This window comes from Colossoma macropomum, unplaced genomic scaffold, assembly GCF_904425465.1.
Source record: "Colossoma macropomum unplaced genomic scaffold, Colossoma_macropomum, whole genome shotgun sequence".
Classification (NCBI taxonomy): Eukaryota; Metazoa; Chordata; class Actinopteri; order Characiformes; family Serrasalmidae; genus Colossoma; species Colossoma macropomum.
Genome location: NW_023494808.1, coordinates 10,389,410 through 10,415,999, shown reverse-complemented (window position 1 = coordinate 10,415,999; position 26,590 = coordinate 10,389,410). Strand labels below are relative to the sequence as shown.

General features: G+C 39.2%; 1 protein-coding gene across 1 annotated transcript in view; it reads left to right on the top strand.

Moving 5' to 3' along the window:
• LOC118797973 (transmembrane protein 94-like) overlaps window positions 1-26,563 on the top strand; it is a 31,846-nt gene extending 5,283 nt beyond the window's left edge. Inside the window, exons 5-22 of the mRNA XM_036557270.1 lie at window positions 3,078-3,194; window positions 5,201-5,335; window positions 7,095-7,374; window positions 7,580-7,739; window positions 8,070-8,206; window positions 11,118-11,220; window positions 11,338-11,483; window positions 13,662-13,819; window positions 14,163-14,274; window positions 14,376-14,464; window positions 17,787-17,886; window positions 19,682-19,790; window positions 19,907-20,087; window positions 20,729-20,806; window positions 22,636-22,721; window positions 24,384-24,465; window positions 24,956-25,104; window positions 26,458-26,563. Coding sequence (XP_036413163.1) covers window positions 3,078-3,194; window positions 5,201-5,335; window positions 7,095-7,374; window positions 7,580-7,739; window positions 8,070-8,206; window positions 11,118-11,220; window positions 11,338-11,483; window positions 13,662-13,819; window positions 14,163-14,274; window positions 14,376-14,464; window positions 17,787-17,886; window positions 19,682-19,790; window positions 19,907-20,087; window positions 20,729-20,806; window positions 22,636-22,721; window positions 24,384-24,465; window positions 24,956-25,104; window positions 26,458-26,563 — 2,328 coding nt within the window. The remainder of the gene's footprint in view (window positions 1-3,077; window positions 3,195-5,200; window positions 5,336-7,094; window positions 7,375-7,579; window positions 7,740-8,069; window positions 8,207-11,117; window positions 11,221-11,337; window positions 11,484-13,661; window positions 13,820-14,162; window positions 14,275-14,375; window positions 14,465-17,786; window positions 17,887-19,681; window positions 19,791-19,906; window positions 20,088-20,728; window positions 20,807-22,635; window positions 22,722-24,383; window positions 24,466-24,955; window positions 25,105-26,457) is intronic.
• The last annotated feature ends 27 nt before the right edge of the window (window positions 26,564-26,590 follow it).

Sequence of the window (26,590 nt, the reverse complement as noted above, 5' to 3'; positions counted from 1 at the left end):
GGTGTGTAGTTTATAATATCCAAATGAACACTGTTATTCATTATTTTAAAGCAAAATTTAAAATAAAAAATAAATAAAAATTGTAAAAATATATATACAATATAGGAGATTTATAACTAGCATAGTTGACTATTCAAAGTATTTATTGTTATTTAATTAATCATTTATTTGTTTGTTTGGGACGGAGGGAGTATTTTCTTACAGTTACTCTTCTGTAACGTTTCCTGTTCATCTACTAAAGTAAAAAAACAAAGATGTGGTGAAACATAGCATAAAATTTGCACAGTTAACTATGGCTGGTTATATTACACTAGATTTTATTTTATTTATTTATTTATTTATTTTATTATTTATTTGAGGGTGAGGGGTCATTTTGGTTCCAGTTCTTTCTAATGCAACTCACATTAGAACTGATTTTGAACTTTTCAGGTCCACTGAAACTCTAAGTTCTTTTAGGCTGGTTGTGAAAGTCATTAGAGAAAAAGTACTGATTTACTTTCTTCACTTAATCTGCTGTTTCAAATTCCTATATTAACCCCCCCAAAGGGACAAACTACATAAAGTGGTGCAAGATATTTCTAAGTGGAATTTCAGTCCCCAGATAAGACTGATAACACATTTTGTTATTATATTATAATATTAATTATTGATAGCATGTGTGTTTTATCACAGTTTTGAGTTTCAGAGCTCTAGAAAGCTAATATTTGTTCTTAGATGTTTAGATATGGCAGTCTCGGACAGTATTTCTGTTTCTGTATGTCTAAGAGGTTTGCTTTACTGTGACTGCATGTCTGGTACAAAAATACTCAAATATGGCATCAATTTAATTCTCTGTGACTTGTGGATCACAAACCATTCATACGGTGTCATGAAAACGTAGTTCCCCCCTCCTGATCTCCTCTATTCTTGCATATTTGTCACACTAAATGGTTTGAGGTCCTCATAAAAATAGAAGACAAAGAGAACATGAGGAAATGCAAAGCATAGTTTTTATTTGATCATTTCATTTTTTGAGGGAAAAAAAGTTTACAACACCTACACCACCCATATGAGAAAGTAATTGCCCCCTAAACTGCCCTCAACAGCAACAACTGCGACCTCTTATAACTGGCGGTCAGTCTTTCACATCGCCGTGGAGGAATTTCGGCCAACTCTTCTTTGTAGAATTGCTTTAATTCAGCCACACTGGAGGGCTTTTAAGCATAAACTGCCCTTTTACTGCCCTGCCTCAGCATCTCAATGGGATCCAGAACCTTGACCCGTCCACTCCAAAACCTTAATTTTGTTTCATTCAGAGGTGGGATTCTCTTGTGCTTCAGATCAGTGTCTTGCTGCATAACCCAATTGCACTTGAGCAGACTGATGACGGGAGAGTCTCCTACAGGATTTTGTGGCAGAGAGCAGAATTCATGGTTTAGTTAACTATGGCAAGTCACCAAGGCCCTCAAAGAGCAAAGCATCCCCTCACCATCACACTGCCACCACCATGTTTCACTGTTGGTGTGATGTTCTTATTGTGGAAATCTTTATGGAAGATGTAACAAGGCCCCAGTTTTCCAACAATTGCAACTTTTGACTCATTGTTCCACAGAACATTATTCCAAAAGCCTTGGGGGTCATCAAGTTGTGACAAACAAGTAAGACAAATCGTTTCTCTTGGTTGGCCGTGGTTGCCTTGCAACTCTCCCATAGATACTATTCTTGCCCAGTCTCTTTCTAATGGTGGAGTCATGGATGCTGACCTTATCTGAGGCTTGCAAGGCCTTAGATATTCATCTGGGTTCTTTTGTGACTTCCTGGGTCAGTTGTCACTGTGCTCCTAGAGGAATTGCGATAGGCTGGTCACTTCTGGGAAGATTCTCCATTGCTCCGAGTTTTCTCCATTTGGAGGACATTAAAGGGATAAACCAAATCTGCCAACAGAAGGAAAGATGGAAAGCAAATTTAATCTGATCTTTAGAGCATGTAGTCCTGGTAACCTGTAAGTGCTTAACAGACTAAAGTGAAGAAATGCAGTTACTGATTATTTCTGTAAGTGACTAATCTATTGACTATTTTGTTTAACATACAATTATGTCTTCTGCACGTTCCTCTGACTTTCCTCTGCACCACCATTATCCAAATTTCCATCTGTATGACAAGCGATTCATTTTTGGCCCAGTGAAACTGTATCATCCCCCAAGCTTCCTGTAGGGTACTACCAGATTGACTACCTGTATCATATGAACGTTAGAGAGCATTATGGACCTCTGAGTTTTGTCTTACTTTGTAGCATCATGCCCATATGAGGAACTTTGGATGTAAGCTGGTCATTTCTATGGGAAACATGAACAGTTTTCTTGAAAATTACTGCTATATTATCCTGTTGAAAACAGAAAAAGGTCATAAATTTTATCCTAAGTTCATGTTTCCTCCATCCTCTGAATTGCAACATAATAAAAATATGAATATTGCTCCATGTTAGCTAACACTGGGCATTAGATTGACATCATAAACTAGCAACCTCACAAAAATACCCTATACAAACTTGTAATGTCAACTCAGCGTTAGCTTTTTTCTAGCATGTATATACCAATATTCCTATTTCCTATTTAGTGACCTCGTACTTCAGAGGATCCAGTTCAATTCTAAGGAAAAATGTACATGAACTCTTCATTTTTCCCATTGGTAAAAAAGCTCCGTAACTTTTATGAACATGCCAATGACTACAAATTGATGCACAACTACTAAGATCTGAGTTTTTTAATAGATGATGTGTCGAACTTTTTTCCTATAATCGACGTTGTTAATGACTAACCGACTTTGTCTGCTAATAAGTACAGTCACACTAAAGTGGTTGTAATGTATCTCAATTTATTCTACTTCATCTTGCTCTATCTTGCTGTTTACACCCCAACTAGGTGCTTTTGCTGATGTTGAATATGCTGCGTTATGTCCTGGGGGCTCCAGGAGTCGGACCTTGGCCTGTTACCCTACTGCAGCTTCCAGTAAGACAGACGTGCAAACATTATTTCATACACATATGTGCACATGTGCTAGCATGACCAAATCAGCTCAGTAATCCTGCTTTACTGTAGGTGAACGGCATTCTGCCCCTGCTGCCCTTGACCTTCCCGTCGCTATGGTTACTGGTGGGCATATACGGGGAGGTCCGTGTGCTTCTTCAGATGGGCCCGCAGCCAACGGACTGGTGGGTATGTGCGTTGCCATGGAGACCACACTGGAACAGGCATATTAATGTGTATGAAGTACTGGATTTTGGTCAGCATTGGGTTTGGTCTTTAAAAAATGTAGACCTTATCAGGGTAACAGTTGATTTTGGTGAACAGGAAGTGTGGAAGATGACCTGCAGAACATTTTTCATGGTGCTTGGAGGCCGATCGCTGAGTCTTTGTCACACAGCGAGTCTACTGCACAGCCTGGGCTCTGTCACAGTAAGAGTGTGTGTGGTGTTATCTGACTCTGCATGATTAGACCTTTGCTTCCCAACTGCTCTACACCATCTCATATTCCCCTGCACTGCAATGATTACATCTTTACTGGTGTGGACATTTCAGTAGGACAACAAGAGAATGCTAATCTATACTCAGTGGCCACTTTATTACCATCTAGTCCTTCATCATTGCTTAGTTTCTGACCACAGAGATGATCTTGTCTGGATATTTTTGGGTGGTGGACCATGTCAAACCTAGCAGTGACACTGATATGTGTAAAAGCTCCAGCAACACTGCAATGTCTCATACGTTCATAAGAGTACCACCAGTGTTGGGGGTATCACAGTAAAATTAATACTTTTTCCTATAACTACTGTAACACATTAAAGTTTAAATCCCTATAATCATGTTACAGTATTGCTTGCATTACTCATATGTCTCTTACACTGGCTTTACACAGTAATGTTTTCATGCAACTTTAGTTGCTTGAAACCTACTTGAAACTTAATTGCACTTGAGTTGCACAATGTGACAACTCAAAACCCACCTCAATGATAATGCTAACTTCTGGTAGCATCCCTATTCTAGTAGCAATTTAATGCTAAGCTAACAGCGATTCACACAAACACTTTCTGACAAGGCTTAAGTTAGCTTCTTATTGGAATTTCCTATTCCACCTTAAACGGTGCAGCAGCTACATTCTGCTGCATTTTCGGCAATGGAACGGGACATTTGTTGCCGCCAGAATGTGACTGCATCACTGTTTAAGGTGGGATGGAAAATTCGAAAAAGGCACATCTAGACTAAACAAGAGCAAAACATTCCCTCACCATCAATCACACTACCACCACCATGTTTCACTGTTGGCATGATGTTCTTATTGTGGAATGCTCTGTCGTGTTTATGGCAGATGCAACAAAGCCCCAGTTTTCCAAAAAAGTCCACTTTTGACTCATCATTCCACAGAACATTATTCCGAAAGTCTTGGGGGTCATCAAGGTGTGACAAATGAGTGAGAAAAAATCTTTATGTTTCTCCTGGTAAGCAGTGGTTCAGACAAGACATCATACATTCTATTGAACCCTTTACTATGAAACAAGACTAGTACTGTAATGGCAGCAGACTTTAAACACAAGCATGATTCAATGAATAAAAATGAACTCAAAATTGTAACAGTGCATTTTTTTTAGTTCCTGGAAATTATTATTATTAGATAGATAAAAGGCAAATAAATGACAATGACAGTTGGAAAAAACATATAAATATTGCAAATGTTGCAAATATGTAAATGACACCCCACAGAAGACTTTATAGCAAGAATGATATAGTGTATCAAAAAATAAGAGCCGCTAATGTGGCTAACTAGTTGAGTATTGAGTAATAATGTATTAAAACTTCTGAATTGCTTTGTGTAGATGTTAAGTTGCAGGGAACTCACAACATGCAACATGTTGCATAAAAGTTTCACTGTGTAAAGCCAGCTTAAGCGAGCTGTATTAATTACACACTATGCATTTAGTCCTGTGGTCAGAAACCGACCAGTGATGAATGGGGTAGGGGTAGTCAATGGTGCATGACTACAGTTCTGCTACAGTCTGTAATTGCACACCTGTACATTGGAACTATGAGGTAGGTGGAGCTCATAAAGTGGCCAGTGAAAGCATAAGTTAGGTGCCTTTAGAAGTGTTGCACATATAATTATGCGGCAAGGCAATAAAAGTTAGCACATACATATGTTTCAGGTGCTGTGCTGTGTTGATAAGCAGGGCATTCTGTCTTGGCCAAGTCCAAACCCAGAGAAGATTCTGTTCTTCAGCAGAACATCTGCCTCTCACGAAACAGAGAGAGTGAAACAAAAGGAGAAAGACAAAGACGAAACTGGCTCCAAAGAGCTTGCTCAGGTATTTACGTCACTGTGTTTAGCAACCTCTGGTCAGCGCTTGGTGTTGGTGGAACTTGCCCTTTCACTACTTATGATAGTGGAGATTATGATTTGGCCATCTCAAAGTTCCCGCTTACATTAACAACTCCTTTTTAGCTGCTCTTACAGTGGGTGTGTCTTGATTAAAGGTGTGTTGGTAGGTAGATTACAGGTAACCACAACAGTATGACAATCAACATTAGGCAAAACCAAACTTTCAATACTCTTAGACAAATTAGTCTAGCTAGTTGGTATTAATTTTAAGGTTGCATAGTTATTCATATAAACTACTTACAATAATGTGCCAGAGAGAAGACTATTATTATATGGAGCAGAAATGGTCTCTAATCACTATTCCCTATATTATAAAACCAGGATCACTACATAAAACACTATTATAGTGAACAGAAATGATCTCTAATCACTATTCCCTACATTATGAAACTGGGATCACTACATAGAACACTATTATAGTGAACAGAAATGATCTCTAATCACTATTCCCTACATTATGAAACCGGGATCACTACATAGAACACTATTATAGTGAACAGAAATGGTGTATAATCGCTATTCCCTATATCACAAAACCAGGATCACTACATAGAACACTATTATAGTGAACAGAAATGGTCTCTAATCACTATTCCGTATATTATAAAACCAGGATCACTACATAGAACACTATTATAGTGAATAGACATGGTCTCTAATCACTATTCCCTGTTATAAAACCAGGATCACTACATAGAACACTATTATAGTGAACAGACATGGTCTCTAATCACTATTCCCTACATTATGAAACCAGGATCACTACATAGAACACTATTATAGTGAACAGAAATGGTCTCTAATCACTATTCCCTATATCACAAAACCAGGATCACTACATAGAACACTATTATAGTGAACAGAAATGGTGTATAATCACTATTCTGTATATTATAAAACCAGGATCACTACATAGAACACTATTATAGTGAATAGACATGGTCTCTAATCACTATTCCCTATATTATAAAACCAGGATCACTACATAGAACACTATTATAGTGAATAGACATGGTCTCTAATCACTATTCCTTATATTATAAAACTGGGATCACTACATAGAAGACTATTATAGTCAATAGACATGGTCTCTAATATCTATTCCCTGTTATAAAACCATGATCACTATATAGAACACTATTATAGTGAATAGACATGGTCTCTAATGACTATTCCCTGTTATAAAACCAGGATCACTACATAGAACACTATTATAGTGAATAGACATGGTCTCTAATGACTATTCCCTGTTATAAAACCAGGATCACTACATAGAACACTATTATAGTGAATAGACATGGTCTCTAATCATTATTCCCTGTTATAAAACCAGGATCACTACAAAGAACACTATTATAGTGAATAGACATGGTCTCTAATCACTATTCCTTATATTATAAAACCAGGATCACCACAAAGAACACTATTATAGTGAATAGACATGGTCTCTAATCACTGTTCCTTATATTATAAAACTGGGATCACCACATAGAACACTATCATAGTGAATAGACATGGTCTCTAATATCTATTCCCTGTTATAAAACCAGGATCACTACATAGAACACTATTATGGTGAACAGAAATGGTCCCTAATCACTACTCCCTACATTAGACAGAATATCTCGAGAAAATGGTGCAGTACTTATGACGTATATTCCGTAACTCCTTCCCCCGCCCACCAGACACGGCCCCTCTGTGGTTTGGAGATGCTGAGTCTGTCAGTGGGACGGGCACACTTTGATGACACGCGTGTGCAGTTTGATGACATGCAGTGGCAGCGCCATGCTCCATCTCTTCGGCCACTGGGTCTAGCTGTGCAGCTGCTGCTCTCCAACCCTGTGGTGGCGGCACGCATACTACACCTCTCTGACCACCTCACCCATGCTGCCCTGCTGCGCACGCGCCCCCCATGTCAGCCCGTGCGCCCACCTTGGGGACTCTACCAGCTCCCGAGGATACTGGGTGAGTCAGGGTCATCTAGTTTAGTGAATTCTCTATCCTGGGTACTCACTGCCCAGCGCAGTTTCAAATACACCATGCCCCAAGATGCTTGATCTAACTCACCTAACCAACCTTTCAACAGTGGCCTTAAAAGAACACATTTGTGGGTGGAGGTCAATTTTGAGGATAGAAGGGTGACCAAATGATTCTCCACATGGTTTCTCAGCAGTAGAACAGCTAGAGCTGTGGTCACCAACCCTGGTCCTGGAGATGTACCTTGCTGCAGAGTCTAGGTCCAACCACAATCTGCCACAGCTGCTCCAGCTAATTAACTTCTTCAAAAGTCCTCAATTGGCTGGAGCCAAGCAGCCAAGCAGTGATTCTAGGTAAGAGGGGGAGGCAGCGTGTTAGACGCAGACTGGATCTAAACTCTCCAGAAAAGTAGATCTCCAGGAGGAGGGTTAGTGACCACTGAGCTAGAGAGTCTGTGTGGAGTATGTTCTGCGTTTGCTCAATCAAAGTGAAGTGCCACTCTGAGCATAAGCTCACTCTAATTCTCTATTAACCTGAAAACCATCAAAGCTCTATAAACCAAATCACCTCATTTAATTCACACTAGACTTGATTGTTTGTTTGTGTGTGTGTGTGTGTGTGTGTGTGTGTGTGTGTGTGCTGGAAGGTTTCTCTCCTTCAGCTCAGGATCCGTTCCAACATAGGCTGAGCGTGGCTGCTTACACCCTACCCACAATCCCTTGCTCGGGAGAGCCGAGGGTGATGGCCCCTCCTCCTGTGTCCATGAGACGTCTCCCGTTCTCACACCTCATCGCCCTGCTGGTGCACCACACACACACTGGTGAGCACAGATGGACACACTCATGCACACAGATGCTGTTTGATTGTTCATTTATCTCCTAATTTGGTCTGTCGATCCTCAACCACAGGCGTATAAAAAAACCTATAATGTTTTTTTTGACCAGAAACTGTGACTATTAAAGCTTGTATTCACAGTCAGTGATGCATCTAGAACTTCTGGTATACGAATATGGAAATCACTATTCTGGTGTTCATTCAGTTTCATTATGGGAAGAACATTTACAGACTAGCAATTCAGTCAAATGCGGATTTTATCACTGTTTTTGGAAGAAAACCTTGTATCTCCATTTTTGTCGTTTTTCAGTTTTTGACATAATTTAAAAATGCCTGTTGCCCTTTACATTGTGTGTACATTTCATGATGATTGGACCAAGAGAAACGTCCAAAATTACTTGGAAAAAACTGACTTACATCCTGAGTACTTGTGTTAATTTTATATATTTAACAGAATATCATACAGTGTCTGAAATGACATAAAGAAGTCTATTTGGGATTACGTAACAACTTGTGTACCATAATTTAGATTTTAGACACACTAAACTAGCAGCTATAAGCTTTCATTAGCTTCATAGCTCCAGTGCAGAGCAAACTTGAGGCAGCATAAATGTCTGGTGGACTACATTTAGTGTAAGGGGGGAATTGTACAAATTTGATTTTTTGACCAGACTATTGCGTTAATTCACATTGGCAGTGCTACTCACGCATCGGGTCATGACCTCCACCACCGCGGGGAAAAAGCACAGAGATTTAGGCTGACCTCTTTAAACCCATCTCTCTGAGTCATCCCTGCAGCAGACCCCAGTGTCAAATTGCATCAGCCCATGTTAACTAGTCACTGCCCCCCTCTGTGACACAGTTGTCCTGATACATGAATCGACCCTAAATCTTCTCAGTGCAAAAAGCCATTAAATTCACTCAAGAGCTTTTTACAGCCCAGGCAGCGGAAGGCATAGCTGATGTCACATTCGTTGTCTTTGCTTCAATTCTGTTGTATTTGTACTCTGGCTGTCTGAAAGAATTGTTTTTTTTTTGTTTTTTTTTTTGCAGTGGTCATTGATATGCTGCTATGTCATACTTTCATGAAGGTTTTTTAATGATCTAAATGAAACAGCTTCCCATGCATTGTCGATAGGCCCCACACAGTGGTTGTTCTATACACATTTCCCTCAAGTTCTCAATGGGATTTTAATCTGGTGTTTGCTCGGCTGTTGCATCTCACTAATTTCCTCATGCCGTTCATTTGCTATGGCCTTTATTCACCTTTAGTCAGTCCAATCTAGGGGAAAATTGGGGCATGTCCATTTCAAATGAAATGTAAATAAGTATTAGTGTGTGAATGCTTGTTTCCACAGACCGAAGCTGATTCATCAGTTGCACTCAAATCACCCCTGGTTTCAATGTTTTACTGATGTTGTCCTGAGTAGTTTCTATGTCATTCAGGTCATTCGTTTTTACGCCACTTTGATGAATAGAGCCAATGAGCTGGTGGCATCTTGCACTGTGTTGTTGGAATATCCAGTCGTTTTTTACCTAAAACAGTGATGAAATCAAGGCACTAAGATCATACGAGATCATACGAGCCATGCCTCAAAGCCTTTAAGCCAAAGAAGGCTGAATAAACAAACAGCCCAGTATTCAGAGTCAGGCAAAAAATTGCCAAGTACTGATTGAGTCACACATTCAGTATGTCTGGAAGTCTTAGGCACCTAAACACATTGTTCAAAACCATTTGTCTTGGCAGAAAAACTATAAATAACATTAGAATTATGTAAATAAAAATGTAAATAAATATAAATGCAGTAAACAGCAGCAAGAATTTCATATGTTGAAAAAAGTAGCTGATAGCTTGTGAGCTAGTTTAAAGAACATAGCTTGGTTCCAGATGTTAACTACAAACTTGAAAAGTGCCTTTCCTAAAGGAGAGTGATTATGCAGCTTGAACAACTTCCAAATGGTTGCTAAGGTCATTTGTGTTTACTATGGTATTTTAGGTGTTGCTAGGTAGTTGCTATGGTATCTCAAGTGGTTGCTATGGTGGTGTTAAGTAATTACTATAGCATTCATGATGGTGGAGAAGGTCTTGCTATTTTGTTGTTATGGTATCCCAGGTGGTTGCTAGCGTGATGCTTTGCATTGTGCAATCAATAATACTACTAGATATCCTTGAGGAGAGTTTTGGAAACACATTGACATACATATAATCAGTACTTGTTTTATCAATATTGTTTGTATTTATTCTAAATTTAGTGTTTTTACTGGGTTTACTGACCAGGAATGCTAATTCTGTACTGTATATAGGACATTTGTAGGACGTTAGATGGGAACTGGTAGGCAGGATTACAAACTGTCTTTGTTATTCGTTTGAATATAATTCTAAAAATAATTCCATTAAAACATCTATAACTGCTTTTGGGAACTGTAGCTGTTTACACATAGTATATTGCATTAGACACTCTTCAAGTCACCAAAAATGGGAAACTAACCCTTTGAATTTTTACATTTCAGAGCCTTTAAGGCCCAAAAACTCCTTAGAATGGCAAAGTAAATGGGCGGAGCCAAACTGCTATAGGCTGAATAGGTGGACATGTGTTAATGCATTGGTTTTCATGACAATTGCAAAAACAATTAATTCAAAACAGGCTGTTTTTGCAGCTTATTTTCCAGGTATGGATTCTGTATGAATGTGTTATGAGTCTGGCGTTGTCACAAAACATGCTGCTTAAGTCTATGGGTTGAAGAAAAGCTCAAAAATGAGCATCTAAAAATGGTGCATCAATGGACTTTAGGGGAATAAACCAAAGAAAACTGTAGAATATCGGTTCTTCAATCCCCATTCTATCTTCATATTACTCTCCAAATCTAGGATATAATATAATTCTTGTGGCCTCCAGGCGAACTACACCTCTTCTCTTATGGTTCTGCTGACGTTGTACTGGGAGCGTGCACTGAATTCTGGGACGGAGAGGATCTTCAGCCCCTGACCGATTCAGACAGGTCAGATACCCTGGGTCGAGCGGCATGTGTGAAATACTATGCGTGAGAGCAAGCTCAGGTGGAGGTGGATGCTTTTTTGTTGGTACATGCATAATGTATTGTGTGTTGTGAAGGCAGAAAGAAGGTGGTGGATTTTTATCAGCGCTCCTGCATGGCTGGACAGTGTGTCGCCGTGTCATTTAAGCCCCTGACCCAACCTTACGACCCAGAGATGGATGGAATGTGTGTAGAAATGCCGCTGAATCAAGGTGCTGAGACTGCAGGTACACCTATAATGGAGCACACCACTCATTTTTTAAAAACATCAGCATCAGTATAGGGGGACATCATAATGCTCTTGTAAAGCCTTTATTAAGTCTTATCAGGCCAGTAGCTGCTGATTAATTTGCTGTTTATTACCATTTCATTAACCGGTAATTAAGCTGAATTGAGCATTTTCCACAGCATTTTAATTTCAGCATTAAACATCTAGTTATTGCTTAATAACATAGTAATGAACAGCCTCCTGATAACAGGCTGCTCATTGCCTTTTTATGGTAAGTTGATAAGACTAGGCTGATAAGTTTGTTACCACCTGTTGGCTTGATAAGGCTTAATAAGGGTAGATTAATACACCTGTTGTGCAAAATATTATTATGCAAAATATGCAAAAAAAAAGTTTGTTATGTTTTGGGGGAGCCTCAGTTGAACTATGAATTTTTTTACAGTAATGTTTATGCAAAATAAATGTGTAATGGAAAAGTGTATAATTTATAAAGCTAAAAGTGAACTGGAGCAAGTAAGTCAACAAGTGTTTTTAAAGTGTTTAAATCAGTGGTTACCAACCCTCCTCCTGGAGAACTACTTTCCTGCTAATTGTGGTGCCAAAATGCATCAAACATGACTCCTTGACTGTTAATTAACACTGATGCACTGAATACAGCCAATTCAACAACTTCTGAAGTGTGCAGGACTGGGGTTGGAACCAGTTGAAAATTGAGATTGTAAGCAGTTGAAGATTGGGGTTGGAACCAGTTGAAAATTAAGGTTGGAACCGGTTGAAAACTGGGGTTGGAACCAGTTGAAAATTGAGGTTGGAACCAGTTGAAGACTGAGGTTGGAAGCAGTTGAAGATTGGGGTTGGAACCAGTTGAAAATTGAGGTTGGAACCAGTTGAAGACTGAGGTTGGAACCAGTTAAAGAGTGGGGTTGGAACCAGTTATAAATTGAGGTTGGAACCAGTTGAAAATTGGCATTGTAACCAGTTGAAGATTGTGGTTGGAACCAGTTGAAAACTGAGATTGGAGCCAGTTTAAAACAGAGATTGGAACCAGTTGAAGATTGTGGCTGGAACCAGTTGAAAATTGAGGTTGGAATGAGTTGAAGATTTTTGTTGGAACGAGTTTAAAATTGAGGTTGGAACCAGTTGAAGATTGGGGTTCGAACAAGTTTAAAATTGAGGTCGGAACCAGTTGAAGATTGGGGTTGGAACCAGTTAAAAATTGATGTTGGAACCAGTTGAAGACTAGGGTTGGAACCAGTTGAAGATTAGGGTTGGAACCAGTTGAAAATTGAGGTTGGAACCAGTTGAAAATTAGGGTTGGTACCAGTTGAAAATTGAGGTTGGAAACAGTTGACAATTTACGTTGGAACCAGTTGAAGATTGGGGTCAGAACCAGTTGAAGATTAGGGCTGGAACCAGTTTAAAATTGAGGTTGGAACAAGTTGAAGATTGATGTTGGAACCAGTTGAACATTGAGGCTGGAACCAGTTGAAGATTGAGGTTGGAAGCAGTAGAAGATTGAGGCTGGAACCAGTTGAAGATTGAGGTTGGAAGCAGTAGAAGATTGAGGCTGGAACCCATTAAAGATTGATGTTGGAACCAGTTGAAGAGTGGAGTTAGAACCAGACACCACAGGGGGATAGATCCCAGCAACCAGGGTTGGTGACCATTGGAACAAATTCTTTTTTAAGTGTACAGTTGTGCAGTATTATTTCATAAGATAAAAGCTGTGGTTGTACTGTTTTATCTTGTCACGGTCATCTTTGTGGAGAAGTGTGGATTGTTTTCACAGCAGGAGGTTTGCACAACCCCGTTCATCCCCCATTGCTTGCTAGCAGCTCAACACAGAGTCACAACATTTCCAACAGTGCCATATTTAATCTGCTAAATAAATGTATTCAGTTAAATTAAAACATCTGGCTTGATTTCACATGAGTTGCTTAATAAAGTAGCAATGAGCATCTGGTTAATTACTAGCTACTGGTCAGATAAGACTTAATATAGGCAATACAAGGACATTATAATGCCCCCTATACTGAAGGTTTGCTGAAATATTAGTTTCAGGACTATATCTAATACAAGTTTGCATTTGTGTTTAAGTTGTATGTGTAGAAATAAGGTGTAGATACTCTGGTGAAAATGTGTTTATATGAATTCTGTATTTTTTTTGTGTGTGTAGGGGACCTTTCTTTGTCTCCCCTCAGGCAGCAGGTATTCCTAGGTCTAGTTTCCTCCCAGTACCAGGCACGACCTGACATGATAAGGCTCATCTCAGGACTGGACAGTGCATGCATTCGCTTTGTTTATTTCTCCAACGAGGAGGAGGTTCGCAGCAAGGTGATGACATGTAGAAAAACAGCTCCCTTGTACTTTCACCCGGTGGCCCCTTCATGAGCTCCACCTACCTACCTTATAGCTCCACAGAATAGGTGTACAATTACAGTAGCTCTGTTCATGCAAAATTTATCATATGCTCTCTACCACATTCATCATTGTTCAGTTTCTGACCACAAAAGCACTGCTGACCAGATTTTATTTGGTTTGTGGACCATTCCCAAATCAGTGACAGTGTCGGTAGTGTCAATGCACAGCAGTGTTGCTGGGGTTTTACACACGTCTGGTAGGTGAGCACCTAAAAATACCCAGGATATGCGGTATAAATGCTGGGTCCTTTTCTTAGGTATTTGCTGAAAAGATGGGTCTAGAGACGGGATGGAACTGCCACATCTCTCTTCAATCAGAATGCTTTCCTCTTGATCCAGAAAACATTGAGGTGCCAGAAAGGGCAGAAGGTAAGACAAAGTTCTAAACCTCGTCATGCTCTACTGAGATTAACTGCTTCGGTATTTTGGTTTATAGTTGTTAGATATCATACATTTTTAATCTGCCTCAGAGGATTCATGTCTGCTTGGAGAACGTGACTCTAATGAGTCAAGGACAATGGAACATGATGGGGCATGTCTGATTGAAGATTTAAACAGGGTAAGACAAGCCAAAACATACACATACACAGATCAGTCTTGTAGCTCCACTGTGCTGGTGTACAGTTAGAGATTGTAGCTCATCTGTTGATGCTTAATTTATGGTAATAATCCTTTAGCCCTTTATTAATGGTCAGATCAGGTAAAAATCCTCAAAAACATCACTGTGTATGATACATCAATTCAAATGTAATACCCATGACTATGGTACAATTAGTCAACAGCAGTCAACAGCAGTCCTTTGGTCAGATATTGACCAATGAAGAATATAAAACACATCATTCCTCTTGGTAGATCATCATGTGGGAACTATATATTCTCTTGCCGATACCACATGCATAAACACTGCATTATGGCAGAGCAGTTTCCAGCCAGATCAGCATGTTTCAGGTAGAATTAGATTCTTTCTTTTAGACTTACCTGAGCTGATTCCTGTATTTGCCCCCCAGATGAACACTGCCCCTGATGTAACAGCCCGTATAGGACTTGCCGTGGCAAGTGGTCCTCAGGCATTCATTTAATAGAGCCATTTCAGTGGAACTGATACTGTTTTATTATCCTCCACACTCTTGCAGCTTCTTTTTTGTGAGTATTTGTGATTATGATATAATCAGGAATGCACTGGAGACATCTTATGTGCAGAGCTGCACATAATGCAATTGTCAGAGACAGTCCTATTTTTGAAAAATGGTGTAGTTGGTAGGGATTTGCCTCAGTGGTAAAAGTGAGAGTAGTGGACGAAGGAGAGGATCTTCACTTGTACAGGACCTGACTGAAGTTACTCTTGCAGCAACCACCGTTCGCAGGGTTTCTCATGAAGGTGCCACCAACGGACAGTTACGCATACTGGAGTTCTAAAATCTAAATGTAGTTGCAGCGTGGAGCCTCTGGATATTCAACAGGTTTTTGTCTTGTCTAAAATTCACGGTCACTTCATTTTTGCCTTCTCCTTGTGAAACAGCTAGCTTTCTTACAAAAGTAATACATGCCAAGGTGACACTTTGGCTTATTTTGGTGATTTAAAAAGTTACCTGCTGTTGCTGCAGTTGGACTTTATAAGTTGCCCCTGCCTCTATATATAATCACAATGATAGCATCTTGTTGGCAATAAAGCGATATATACTGCTTCACATTATGACCACCTCCTTGTTTCTATGCTCATTGTCCATTTTATCAGCTCCACTTACTATATAGGTGCACTTTGTAGTTCTACAATTACAGACTGTAGTCCATCTGTTTCTCTGCATACTTTGTTAGCCCCCTTTTACCCTGTTCTTCAGTGGTCAGGACCCCCATGGACCCTCACAGAGCAGGTACTATTTGGGTGGTGGATCATTCTCAGCACTGCAGTAACACTGATGTGGTGGTGGTGTGTTAGTATGTGTTGCACTGGTCTGAGTGGATCAGACACAGCAGTGCTGCTGGAGTTTTTAAACACTGTGTCCACTCACTGTCCACTCTATTAGACACTCCTACCTTGTCAGTCCACCTTGTAGATGTAAAGTCAGAGATGATAGCTCATCTGCTGCTGCACAGTTTGTGTTGGTCATCCTCTAGTCCTTCATCAGCGGTCACAGGGCGCTGCCCACAGGACGCTGTTGGCTGGATATTTTTGGTTGGTGGACTATTCTCAGTCCAGCAGTGACACTGAGGTGTTTAAAAACTCCAGCAGCACTGCTGTGTCTGATCCACTCAGACCAGTGCAACACATACTAACACACCACCACCACATCAGTGTTACTGCAGTGCTGAGAATGATCCACCACCCAAATAGTGCCTGCTCTGTGGGGGTCCATGGCGTCCTGACCACTGAACAAGTAGTCATTGTATTCAGGATCTCTGTAGATATGCTGTCAGGACCAGGAGTCTTGTTGGTCTACAGAGTATTGACCATACACAGCGAATGTTTGGGGGAGGACCATGTCTGAAACCCCTCCTCCTTACAGTCTTTCGCCCTATGAATTGCCATCCTCACCTTCTGTTCCTGTGACAAAGTTTTTGCAATCCCCGCTGCCACCCCATCTCCTCCCTGTTCCTCAGTCCTATATCAGTCCTACCACGACTATGAAGGGGGGGTCCGGCCTTCTAGCTACAGGCAGAAGCCACCCAGAACTCCAGCCCAACTTCTCCCACCTCCCTCAATCCGTGAGCCCTCATACCACCACTACCAGCTTCAGGTCCTGAATTTTGTATTTGACTATACCTGCCCAAGCAGTTACATCAACAGCTAAATTACTTGCTAATCTACAAAATCCCAGTCTGGAAACTGGATTCAAAGTCCATAATTAAAATCCTCTGGTTGCAAGTGCCAGTAACCAAAGGATAGGTGTACCCGGAGGGCTTTGGATTTGTTCTTTAGCTGAAATAATGTCTTAGTGATGCTCATCATAGAGATTGAATCACATGAATTCAATGCCAGCCTAGTGCCTCTCTCAAGGCAACAATGTCAGTATCACAATGCATCAGCTCCATGCCTACAAAAGCAATTCTTGTCAAGATTATCCAGAAGAATCCTGATGCTACATGTTGCTAGTTCTAAGGGGATTACAGATCTAGCGATGGAGTGTCTGGTGACAGCAGCAAGTGCATATGTCCTGGGTGCCCCAGTCAAAGACCCACATGCTAGCAGTATAGAGTATGTGTATGACCTCTGTGTATATGAACTGTCTTACTTAATGGGGGCAAGGACCCAGAACAGTGGCTCTCAAACCAGAAGGGTCATGTTTTTGCTCTACACACCTGTGTTACAAGATGGCATGGAGCAAAAAAGTGGATCATCTAGGGGTCCCTGGTTTTGAGAACCACTGGCCTAGAAAAGACCTGAGTGGCTTACTCAGATACTCCTAAATAGGTTACACCACTTATCTGGTCATTCCTTTCCCTGTGGTCAAAAAACCAAGCCATCCATGTTGAAGAGTCCAAGAAAGCATAATTGGTCTTGAGTAATGAGAACATATCGGGACAACCATAAGAAGTTCTGGGCTAAATGTATGTGGGAACATAGACTTATAAGGGTGGGAACTGAGTGCAAAATTGTCCAAACCAAACCAACGCCTTGTGATGGCAGGGCTCAAAGTAGGGGGCAATGCTGCACTGTTATTAGCTTATGGATGTAATGTTAGCACAAAAAGACAAGGTAGGATCACACCCATCACTCAGCATGGACATCTGTTACCCAACATATCAGAACTGGCAGGTAGCATTCCTCTCAAAGCACACTTCTCCAGGCATGCGGGTGGACTTGGCCACAACTAAATAGGGGATAAAATTGAGCAACTCTCACTCACGAAGCTAACTGTTCAGTATTCTGGCTGTGTTTACAGGCCAAACTTCCTAAAGGCATTGAGAATGTTCGGCCTCACCTGGAGCACATTGATAACGTCCCATTACTGGTCCCTCTCTTCACAGACTGCACGTCTCAGAGTAGGTCTCTCTCACATGTGCACACCTACACATAATGGGCAATGGTTTTAAACATGATAAGCCAAAGATAAGATCATTTTTATATTTGCATTAACTGCCATAGGCATGATGAATGAAAGAGCACTATAGAAACTGCTAGATACTTCCTGAGTAATGGACTTTCCTGTTTAAACTTACCATTTCACACTTGTCTGGATAGCATGATTGACTGTTTGATTTCAAGATCACTCAAGTTTCAAATCAGCCAAGCAAGTATAAAGAAAGAATATAAAGAAAAATTGTATGCGGATAGGGTTATTATAGTTTTTTAAGAAAATAATTTGAGAAAATAGTTTTTGTGGACAGTATTGTCTATGGTAGCCCACTCCTGCCATAGAAAAGAGAAACAACGTTTCTGTTTCCGGCAGCAGCATGTTAAATATGACTTAGTATCTCAAAATAATGACTTGTTTTCTTAAAATAATGATTCAGTATTTTGAAATAATGACCTTTTCTCAAGATTTTGATGTACAATGTCAAAATAGTGGGTTATTACAGTTTAAGAAAGTAAATGATTATTTTTGGATAATAAGTCTTTCCTACAAAATACTAAGTCATTATTCTGACATTGTAAGTCATTTTTAGATATAAAGCCAATATTTCCAGAAAATAATTGAGTACTTTGAGATTTTAAGACATTATTTTGAGAAACAAAGTAATAATTTTGAGATGAAAATAAATCATTATTTTGCAAAACTAAGCCAAGAAAGCAAGTCATTATTTTGAGATTCTAGTCAATATATATAAAAAAAAAGTCATTTTGTGATACAATGTTAATATTTTGAAAAAAAAAGAAAGTCATTATTTCAATATACTGAGTCAGTATTTCAAGAAAATGATTTTTTTAAGATAGTAAGTCAATATTTAGAGAAAGTAAGTCATTATTTTGGGATACTAAGTCAATATTTTAAGAAATAAGTCATTATTTTGTGATAGTATGTCAATATTTTGTTATTATCTCATAGAAAAAAGTAACCCTGAATCTGTGTGTGTCTGCATGTTTTTGAATAATAAGTCATTATTACAGAATACTAAGTCATTATTTTGACATCGTATGTCATTCTTAGATACTAAGCCAATATTTCAAGTGAATAACTGATTACTTTGAGATACTAAATATCAATATTTTGGAAAAATAAGTCATTATTTTGGGATACTAAGTCAATATTTCAAGAAAATAAGTCATTTTGTGATATTATGTCAATATTTTGGAAAAACAAGTTATTTTCAACATACTGGTCAATATTTCATAAAAATTAGGTTTTATTTTAAGATACTAAGTAAATATTTAGAGAAAGTAAGCAATTATTTTGTGATTGTATGTCAATATTTTGACAAAACAAGTCATTATTTTAATATACTAAGTCAATATTTCAAGAAAATATTCTAGTTTTTTTAAGATACTAAGTAAATATTTAGAGAAAGAGAAAGAAAGAGTAAGTCATTATTTTGGGATACTAGTCAATATTTCAAAAAAATAAGTCATTTTGTGATATTATGTTAATATTTCAATAGTCAAGTTATTATTTCAAGATACTAAGTCAATATTTTAAGAAAGTAAGTCATTATTTTGTGATAGTATGTCAATATTTTGACATTATAAGTTATTATTTCAACATACCAAGTGAATATTTGACATACTGCTGCTAGAAGCAGAGAAGGAGATAAAAAGGCAATGTTTTCTGCTCTACCTGATAGTGTGTGTGTGTGTGTGTGTGTGTGTGTGTGTGTGTGTATGTGTGTGTGTGCACTGTAGCTGAGTGTGAGATGGTGTGTATCATGCAGGAGTATGGAGAAGTTGTGTGTTGCCTTGGGAGCAGTCAGAACATCAATAACAATGGCATCTTCCTGCAGAGCGACATTAGGTGATGTGATCTTTCATCTTATTTTTAGTCATCACTGTTGTGCTTGAGCTCCTTTCTTTCTTCACCTGATCTGCCACTCATAAGCAGCATCATGGTTCTGTCCTGATGGTGAACAGTATTGCTTTAGAGCCTCTGGCTCCCGCGTGGACTCAGTCCAGTTCCGATGCCCCTCAGAGGCCGTCACACTCCCGAGACTCTGGAAGTCTGGCTCAGCTCTCTAGCGCCATCTGTGGGCTGGCCTGTACAGTGCAGCTCCACCACCAGGACAACAGCACGGTCATCAAACTCATCAAGCAGGTATGTCCAGACAATAAATCCAAGACGTAAACAAAACAGAAAGCCTGTTTACACTTAGTAGACCTGCTTATGTACTTTAACATGCTTATTGCTAACCCTGTACATAATATATCCACATAATACATATACATGCAGCTATATGCAAGAGTTTAAACACCCCCAGTCAAATTACATGTTTTGTTGATAATAAGTTAACACATCCTCTACTGAGAGCACATAAATTGCATTTTTTTCTGCAATTTTTTGGAAAAAAATAAAACTTAAAATATTAAATGTGCCAAAATGTTTGCACAGGCCACATTTTAATTGTATGTGTTTTTAATGTTAAATTCAGCAAACAAATAATAATTGTGTATTAAATATGTGCATGCAGAAGTGTGTCTCTGTAGAGAATCTTTTAGCTTATTTTCACTTGAGAAAAAAATAATAATAATTTGACAGGGGCGCCCAAACTTTTGCATGCAACTGCAGTAATTTGTGCTCACATCTTTAAATGAATTGACTTTATCATTGCACACATATAACCATGTATGTACAATAACACCCCTTTTCACGTTTTTATGGTATTTGTTGACTGTGTTGTGTTTTTATTTTGATATATTTCTTGTAATAATAAAGAAGTTTCTGCTTCTGATTCTCAGGCTCGACACATTACAGCTGGTATCAGGAAGTGCTTTCTGTTTCTCCTACAGTGTCAGCTCTCCCTCGTTCTGATCCAGGTGCCTCCTTCACAGACACGTCCCAAAGTTTTATAACACACTTCTATAATCTAAGAACAGCTCAACCAGTTTACATTAAAGTCCCTGTAGTTACTGAATAATAAGCCTTAGTAAGTAATAAGCCTGGGAGTTTAGGAGGTTAACGGAATGTAGCGTAAACTAAATTACCACCGACAAAGTTTCCCCATTTACTGCTCTGGATTAGAAAAGAGTAGAAAATCTGTCGACTAGAAAGACACCGATAGAAGCCACTGGTCAGTTTTTAATTTTGTGAATTAGCGTTTCAAATACAGTCATGTGCAAAAGTTTGGGTGCCCCATCAAATGACATTTTTTGTGATTTTCTAAGTAAAAATAAGAGCAAACATCCTATATAGGGATCAGACCTAAATCTCCACTTTATAAAACAATTGTAGTGCATAACTTTTATTTATTTTGATTTTAATATACTGGGGCAAAAAACTTAAAATATAAAGGGGTGCCATAACTTTTGCACAGGCCACACTTTTGGAAGAACTTATTTTCACTTTAAAATCAACTAAAGATATCAGGAGATCGCAAGTTCGACCCCCAGTGATGCTACAGCCATCCGTGGCCAGGAGTCCACAACTGGCCTCGCTCTCTCTGGGTGGGTTCGATGACCCCCAAAATCCCACATCACTCAGCGCGATGTTAGGCAGTGCAGCGATCGTTCGGGCAGTGTTTACCTCCAATGACGTTCAGCTGTCCAATGACGTTGCGTTAGCAGCAGTTTGAAAAGATGTGGTGGTGCTTCACAGTTGATGGAGGAAGCCTATGCTAGCCTTCGCCCTCCTAATGCTGGTGGTATCACGTGATTGGGGGGGTCCTTACTAGTGGATGAAATTGGATGTGACTGAAAAAAGCCAACTAAACATATAATTTCACCATCAGAGCATCTAACTTTTCCACATGACTCTAAGTTAAAGGCATCTAAAACTCATTTAAAGTTTACTACGCATATAAAACAAAAACAAAATTCAAAAATACAACCATTAACATTACAACACAATTCATGTTTTAGGATGAGACAGACGTGGAAAAATGTTTTAAAAAAAAAATTTCATCACAGTTCAAACACTGGGCCAACTGAATAAAAGCGATTTCTGGTACCATTTTATGATCAAACAGGAGTTTGTGAAGGTTGTCTATGCTAATACCGAATCACACACCTGGGAAAACCCCACTCACAAAACTCACAAACCACAAATTGTTCCCTGTGGAAAACTAAACACCTCAGACTGTAGAATACATGAAGTTCTACATGGGTTCTAGAAGAATACACGTTCTGAATACATGTTAATTACAGAATTAAACAACTGCCCAGTGGCTTCTTTTGGATTTGAGTTTTGAAACAACATTTTTGTGGTGTTTTTTAAACCAGTGTTTCTCAACCATTGGGCCGTGGCCACGAGTGGGCCTTGAGACACCTTCTAGTGGTCCTCAGGCCAATACTGAGGGGGTGCCAGTGGTCCATTCTGGGCCTGAGATGGCAGTACCATAAAATAAGAATTGACTTAACAATAATGTTCATTGATGCATGTTACATACTGCAGGAGTGAATACATCCTGCTAAAAATCTCCCAAAAATGAGGTTAAGTAAAAAGTTTGGGTCTGAGTCTTGTTTTCTTGTGGGCCTTAGTGACAAACAAGTGAGCCTTTAGGTAGAAAAGGTTGAGAATCCCAGTTTTAAACTACAGGGAAATAGGTTAAAACTGGTTTGGCTGAAAATCACTGTAACGTTCTTCTCTCTTTAAGGCTGGTTCTGTGTAGAACTGTGACCGGTGTGTGTGTGTGTGTGTGTCACCGCAGATTCTGGCGAGTGTGTGCCAGCTGCCTCCTCCTCTGGCTACCAGTGATGTCCTCTTTCTCTCTTGTTTATATTTCCCTATTCTCAGGTGTGCATAAACACACACACACAAGTTTGTATTCCTAACATAATGAGGTCCTTCTGTGTGCTTTCTGTATTTAAGTGAGTTACGTGTTATGCTACACTTAATCAAAATCTAAATGTATCTCCAAGAACTGTTTACTTTTCTAACTGAAGCTGCATTTCTAACAAAACAAAACAAAACACAGAAACAACAACAAAAAAAAGTCCCCACAATGTCAAAATATGGGCCATTTCGGTTAGACCACAGGTTCCCAACCCAGGTTCTGGAGTAGCAGTTTTCTGTGCTCTAAAGCCCAGCCCCAAGTGGTGTACTCACAGTCCTGCAGTCCACAATTGTACATACATGAAGCTGTTTGGGGTCCCATTTCTCATTTTGCTGTTTAGAAGGATGCTCAGTAGTGCCTTCTATGCACCCTTAACGCAGCCTTCAGCGAGGAGCACAACAACACGGGCAAGCCAATCAAAGTTAGTGGTTTCACCTACAGGAAGATATTCAGATGTGATTGAAAACATTTGTGTATTAATTTATCTTGTAATTGAGCTGAATTATGCCTGTAATCTGGATTCAGATACTGTGCATAAAAAACATTGAGTTGCTTGTGGCACATGAAGGGCTGAGGGCAGCTGCAGGGCTTAGGGCAGCATTTGGGACTGGCCTTAACTCTAAAACTTGGTAAAGGGTCGTTAATAAGCTCATAAGTTGCATCAGGTGTGTTGGGAGCAGGAAAGACAGCAAAATGTGCAAGGCAGGGTACTACAGGGAACCCCTGAGGTAAATAGTGCTTTTCAGACAAATATGATGGCCTTTTTTTGCAAATGAACTTTTGCACAGGCATTACTTTTCCCCAATATGTTAAATTCAGCAATAGAATGTAGGGGTGAGAAACTCCAGTCCTGGAGAAATAAATTCCTGCACAGTTTGGTGGTTTTCTTGCTCAAGCACACCAGATTGAACTCATCAGTTAATGATCAGGTTTGCCTGGTGTGCTAGAGCAGGGAAATCACAAAACTGCGCTGGACTCTGTAGAGGATGCGTTAACTCATTTTCACTTAGGAAATCAACGTCATTTGAGCAGCAGTGGCCAAATATTTCATTAGTCCCCTTCATAAAAGGTAGTTTGTGTTATTATTATTATTAAATATTATTCTGATGCTAAAGGTTACATTTGAATACATTTTTGTCATTTTAACCATAATAGTGTTCTGCCTATATTAGTGATATGAAGGTCAGTGCTGGAGGGCTCATATTGGGTGGTACAACAGCTATTAGGAGATTATAAGTTTTCACTTTGAGAAGCTGAGACTGAAAAAATTGACGCATTATATGTGATATGTTGACCAATGAGGCTCAGCAAGCTCAATAACAGTGCTCAGCCAAACGATATATCGATCAGGCCCTGAACAAAATGTTCATGGTTTCCATCATTCAAGAGACTTTTTGTCCCCACAAAGAGCAAAATACAAACGGACACACACACATATTTGTTTAGATACTGGAATATGAAGAAGCTAATGAATATATTTTTTTATCATCTTGAAAATAATGTACTAAACCCAGCGCTTTCTTGGTCAGTGCTTTAGCTGTATTGTAACATAGATTCTGGACTCAAGATGTCCCTGGACAGTTCCTTGCCAGTCATTTGACTTCTTTGACTTGTCTGTTTAGTGTGTCCTTGCTGGGAAAGCCATCTGACAGTTCCATCATGAAAGTTCCTACAGGGAAAAATCTGAGATTCCTACCAAAAAAGGTACAAACACAGTTCAAGTGTTCATTTTCTGACATCTTTCATTGTATTTTCCATTTTGAACACAAAGAAACTGTACAAAAAATTGAAAATCTATTTTTACAAACCACTCCAAATTTGACACACATCAAATAACCAAACTGGGATTATTTTCCAAAAGTAGATTAAATGTTCTGAACTTTTCAATGTCCAGTGTTTTTAAAACAGGGCCACATTATACAAAAAGCAAATTCACAATATGCACAAATGGATGAGTGCCAAAAGATGGCGCTATTAGAGCCAATATATGTAAAATATTGATGCTGAAACTGTCCATGGTGTACCTTTGTAGAAGACTGACATCTACTGGTCAAATTCGTAACTGCTTCTAAAACTGATGTGCAGGGATTTAAAGTAAGCGAGGTGCATTGATTTCAGTGCCAAGTATTTGTTCAGTCAAATGAGTACAAAGTAGCATTAGAAAGGAATAACCAATGTTGTTGATCCTCTGCAGACCCTACGTTTCTTCATGCTGTGCTTCCTGGTGAAGTTTGGCCTGACTGTGTGCATCTACTTAACATGCTTTGGCCTCGTTCTGCACGGCTTCTGCCTCGAAATAAACCATGAAGATGAAAAGCTCTGCTACCCAACAGCTCTGCTAATGTACGTATATAGTGTATGTGTGCAAATATGTTCAAAATTAGCCCCAATGCCAAAAGCAACACTTAAAAAACAATGATGCCTCCAAAGTAAGACATACACGAAGACAAGACAGGTGATATAAGTCTAGGTTAACCAAGTTTGTTTGGCTAACTAGCTAGTTTAGCTATAACCTAGCTATATAAGACAGTTAGTCAGCTACCTTAGCAACGCTAGCCGACTGCAATAAAAATATTAGGCAGATAACATCAAATTCCGCTTAAAAATGATCTAATATCCAGGTTTATGTTTCAACAAATGTCATATAATGGGCGACAACTTCCAGTTACCCTTCAGTAAGACAGTGGAAACAAACATAGCAAGCTAACGCTAGCTAGTCCTGTCAGCTCCTCCTCACATTCAGGAAAAACTGCAGGTTTATAATGTAGATTTGTCTTAAAATGTGTCTTTATTGGTTTCACTTAGTAATAAGTAGTGAAATGTCTATATTTTATGAAAGTATGATTAATGTCAGTGATGCTTTTGTGCTGCTGCCTGGTGTGAAGCAGTTTAACTGACTCTATCATAACCGGCGCTGTTATTTTTTGAAAATTAGCTCTTAGTCTGGGTTGTTAGCAGCTGGGCTAACCAAAGACTACACAAGACTGTGGAAATAACCCAACACAATGACCAACAGCCTTAACCAAGTGTCCAAATTTAGCTTCTTTAGTTTTAAACTAGACCTATGAGGCTAATGTTGCTAACAAACACTGGAAGTTAGTAGTCACCCAAGTCTTTTTGGTAAATACATCCTCAAAATGTCTCTTAAACCACTCAAACCACATGCAGGTCTTCAGTAATGTGGTTTAGGAAACATATGAATTACTGTGAACTATAAAAATGAACAAAACTTCCAGTAATTTAGAACAGCAGGTTTCATTATGAATTCTGACTCGTAGCACACACATCAGGTAGGCATACTGACGCCACACGTTACATTTGCAGTTTCTGTTGTTTATTTTCATAAGTATTACTCTTGTATATGTCTATAGAAAGACATAACAGAAATCTTGCATAATCTATCGTCCACATTCCTGTATGATCTGAATGCACATGAAGGGGAGTCGGATTATGCCGGGAAGGCAAAATGTGGCTCACCTATATAAAATAAATGCAGCGTCCAGCTACAAGAAGAAGATGAAGATGAAGTTTTCGGTGACTATTGACATCTAGTGTTTGTTAGCCTCATAGCTCCAATGCTAAACTAAAGAACAAACATGCCTCAGCTCAATTACGTCTAGTGTAAGTGGGAAATTGTGTAAATTTGCTTTTTGCCAAATTTTTTAAGACAGTGCTTTGCATGAATGTATTTTTCAGGAATTCAACAGTGTGGTCTCCAGACTGGTACGGCAAACATTCTGATGGTCTGTCTCTAGCACAGAAAGTCATCGCCTTCCTTGTGCTGCTCTACGCTAGTGAGTAAAAATGTACTTCTAAGTGGTCTGGGCTT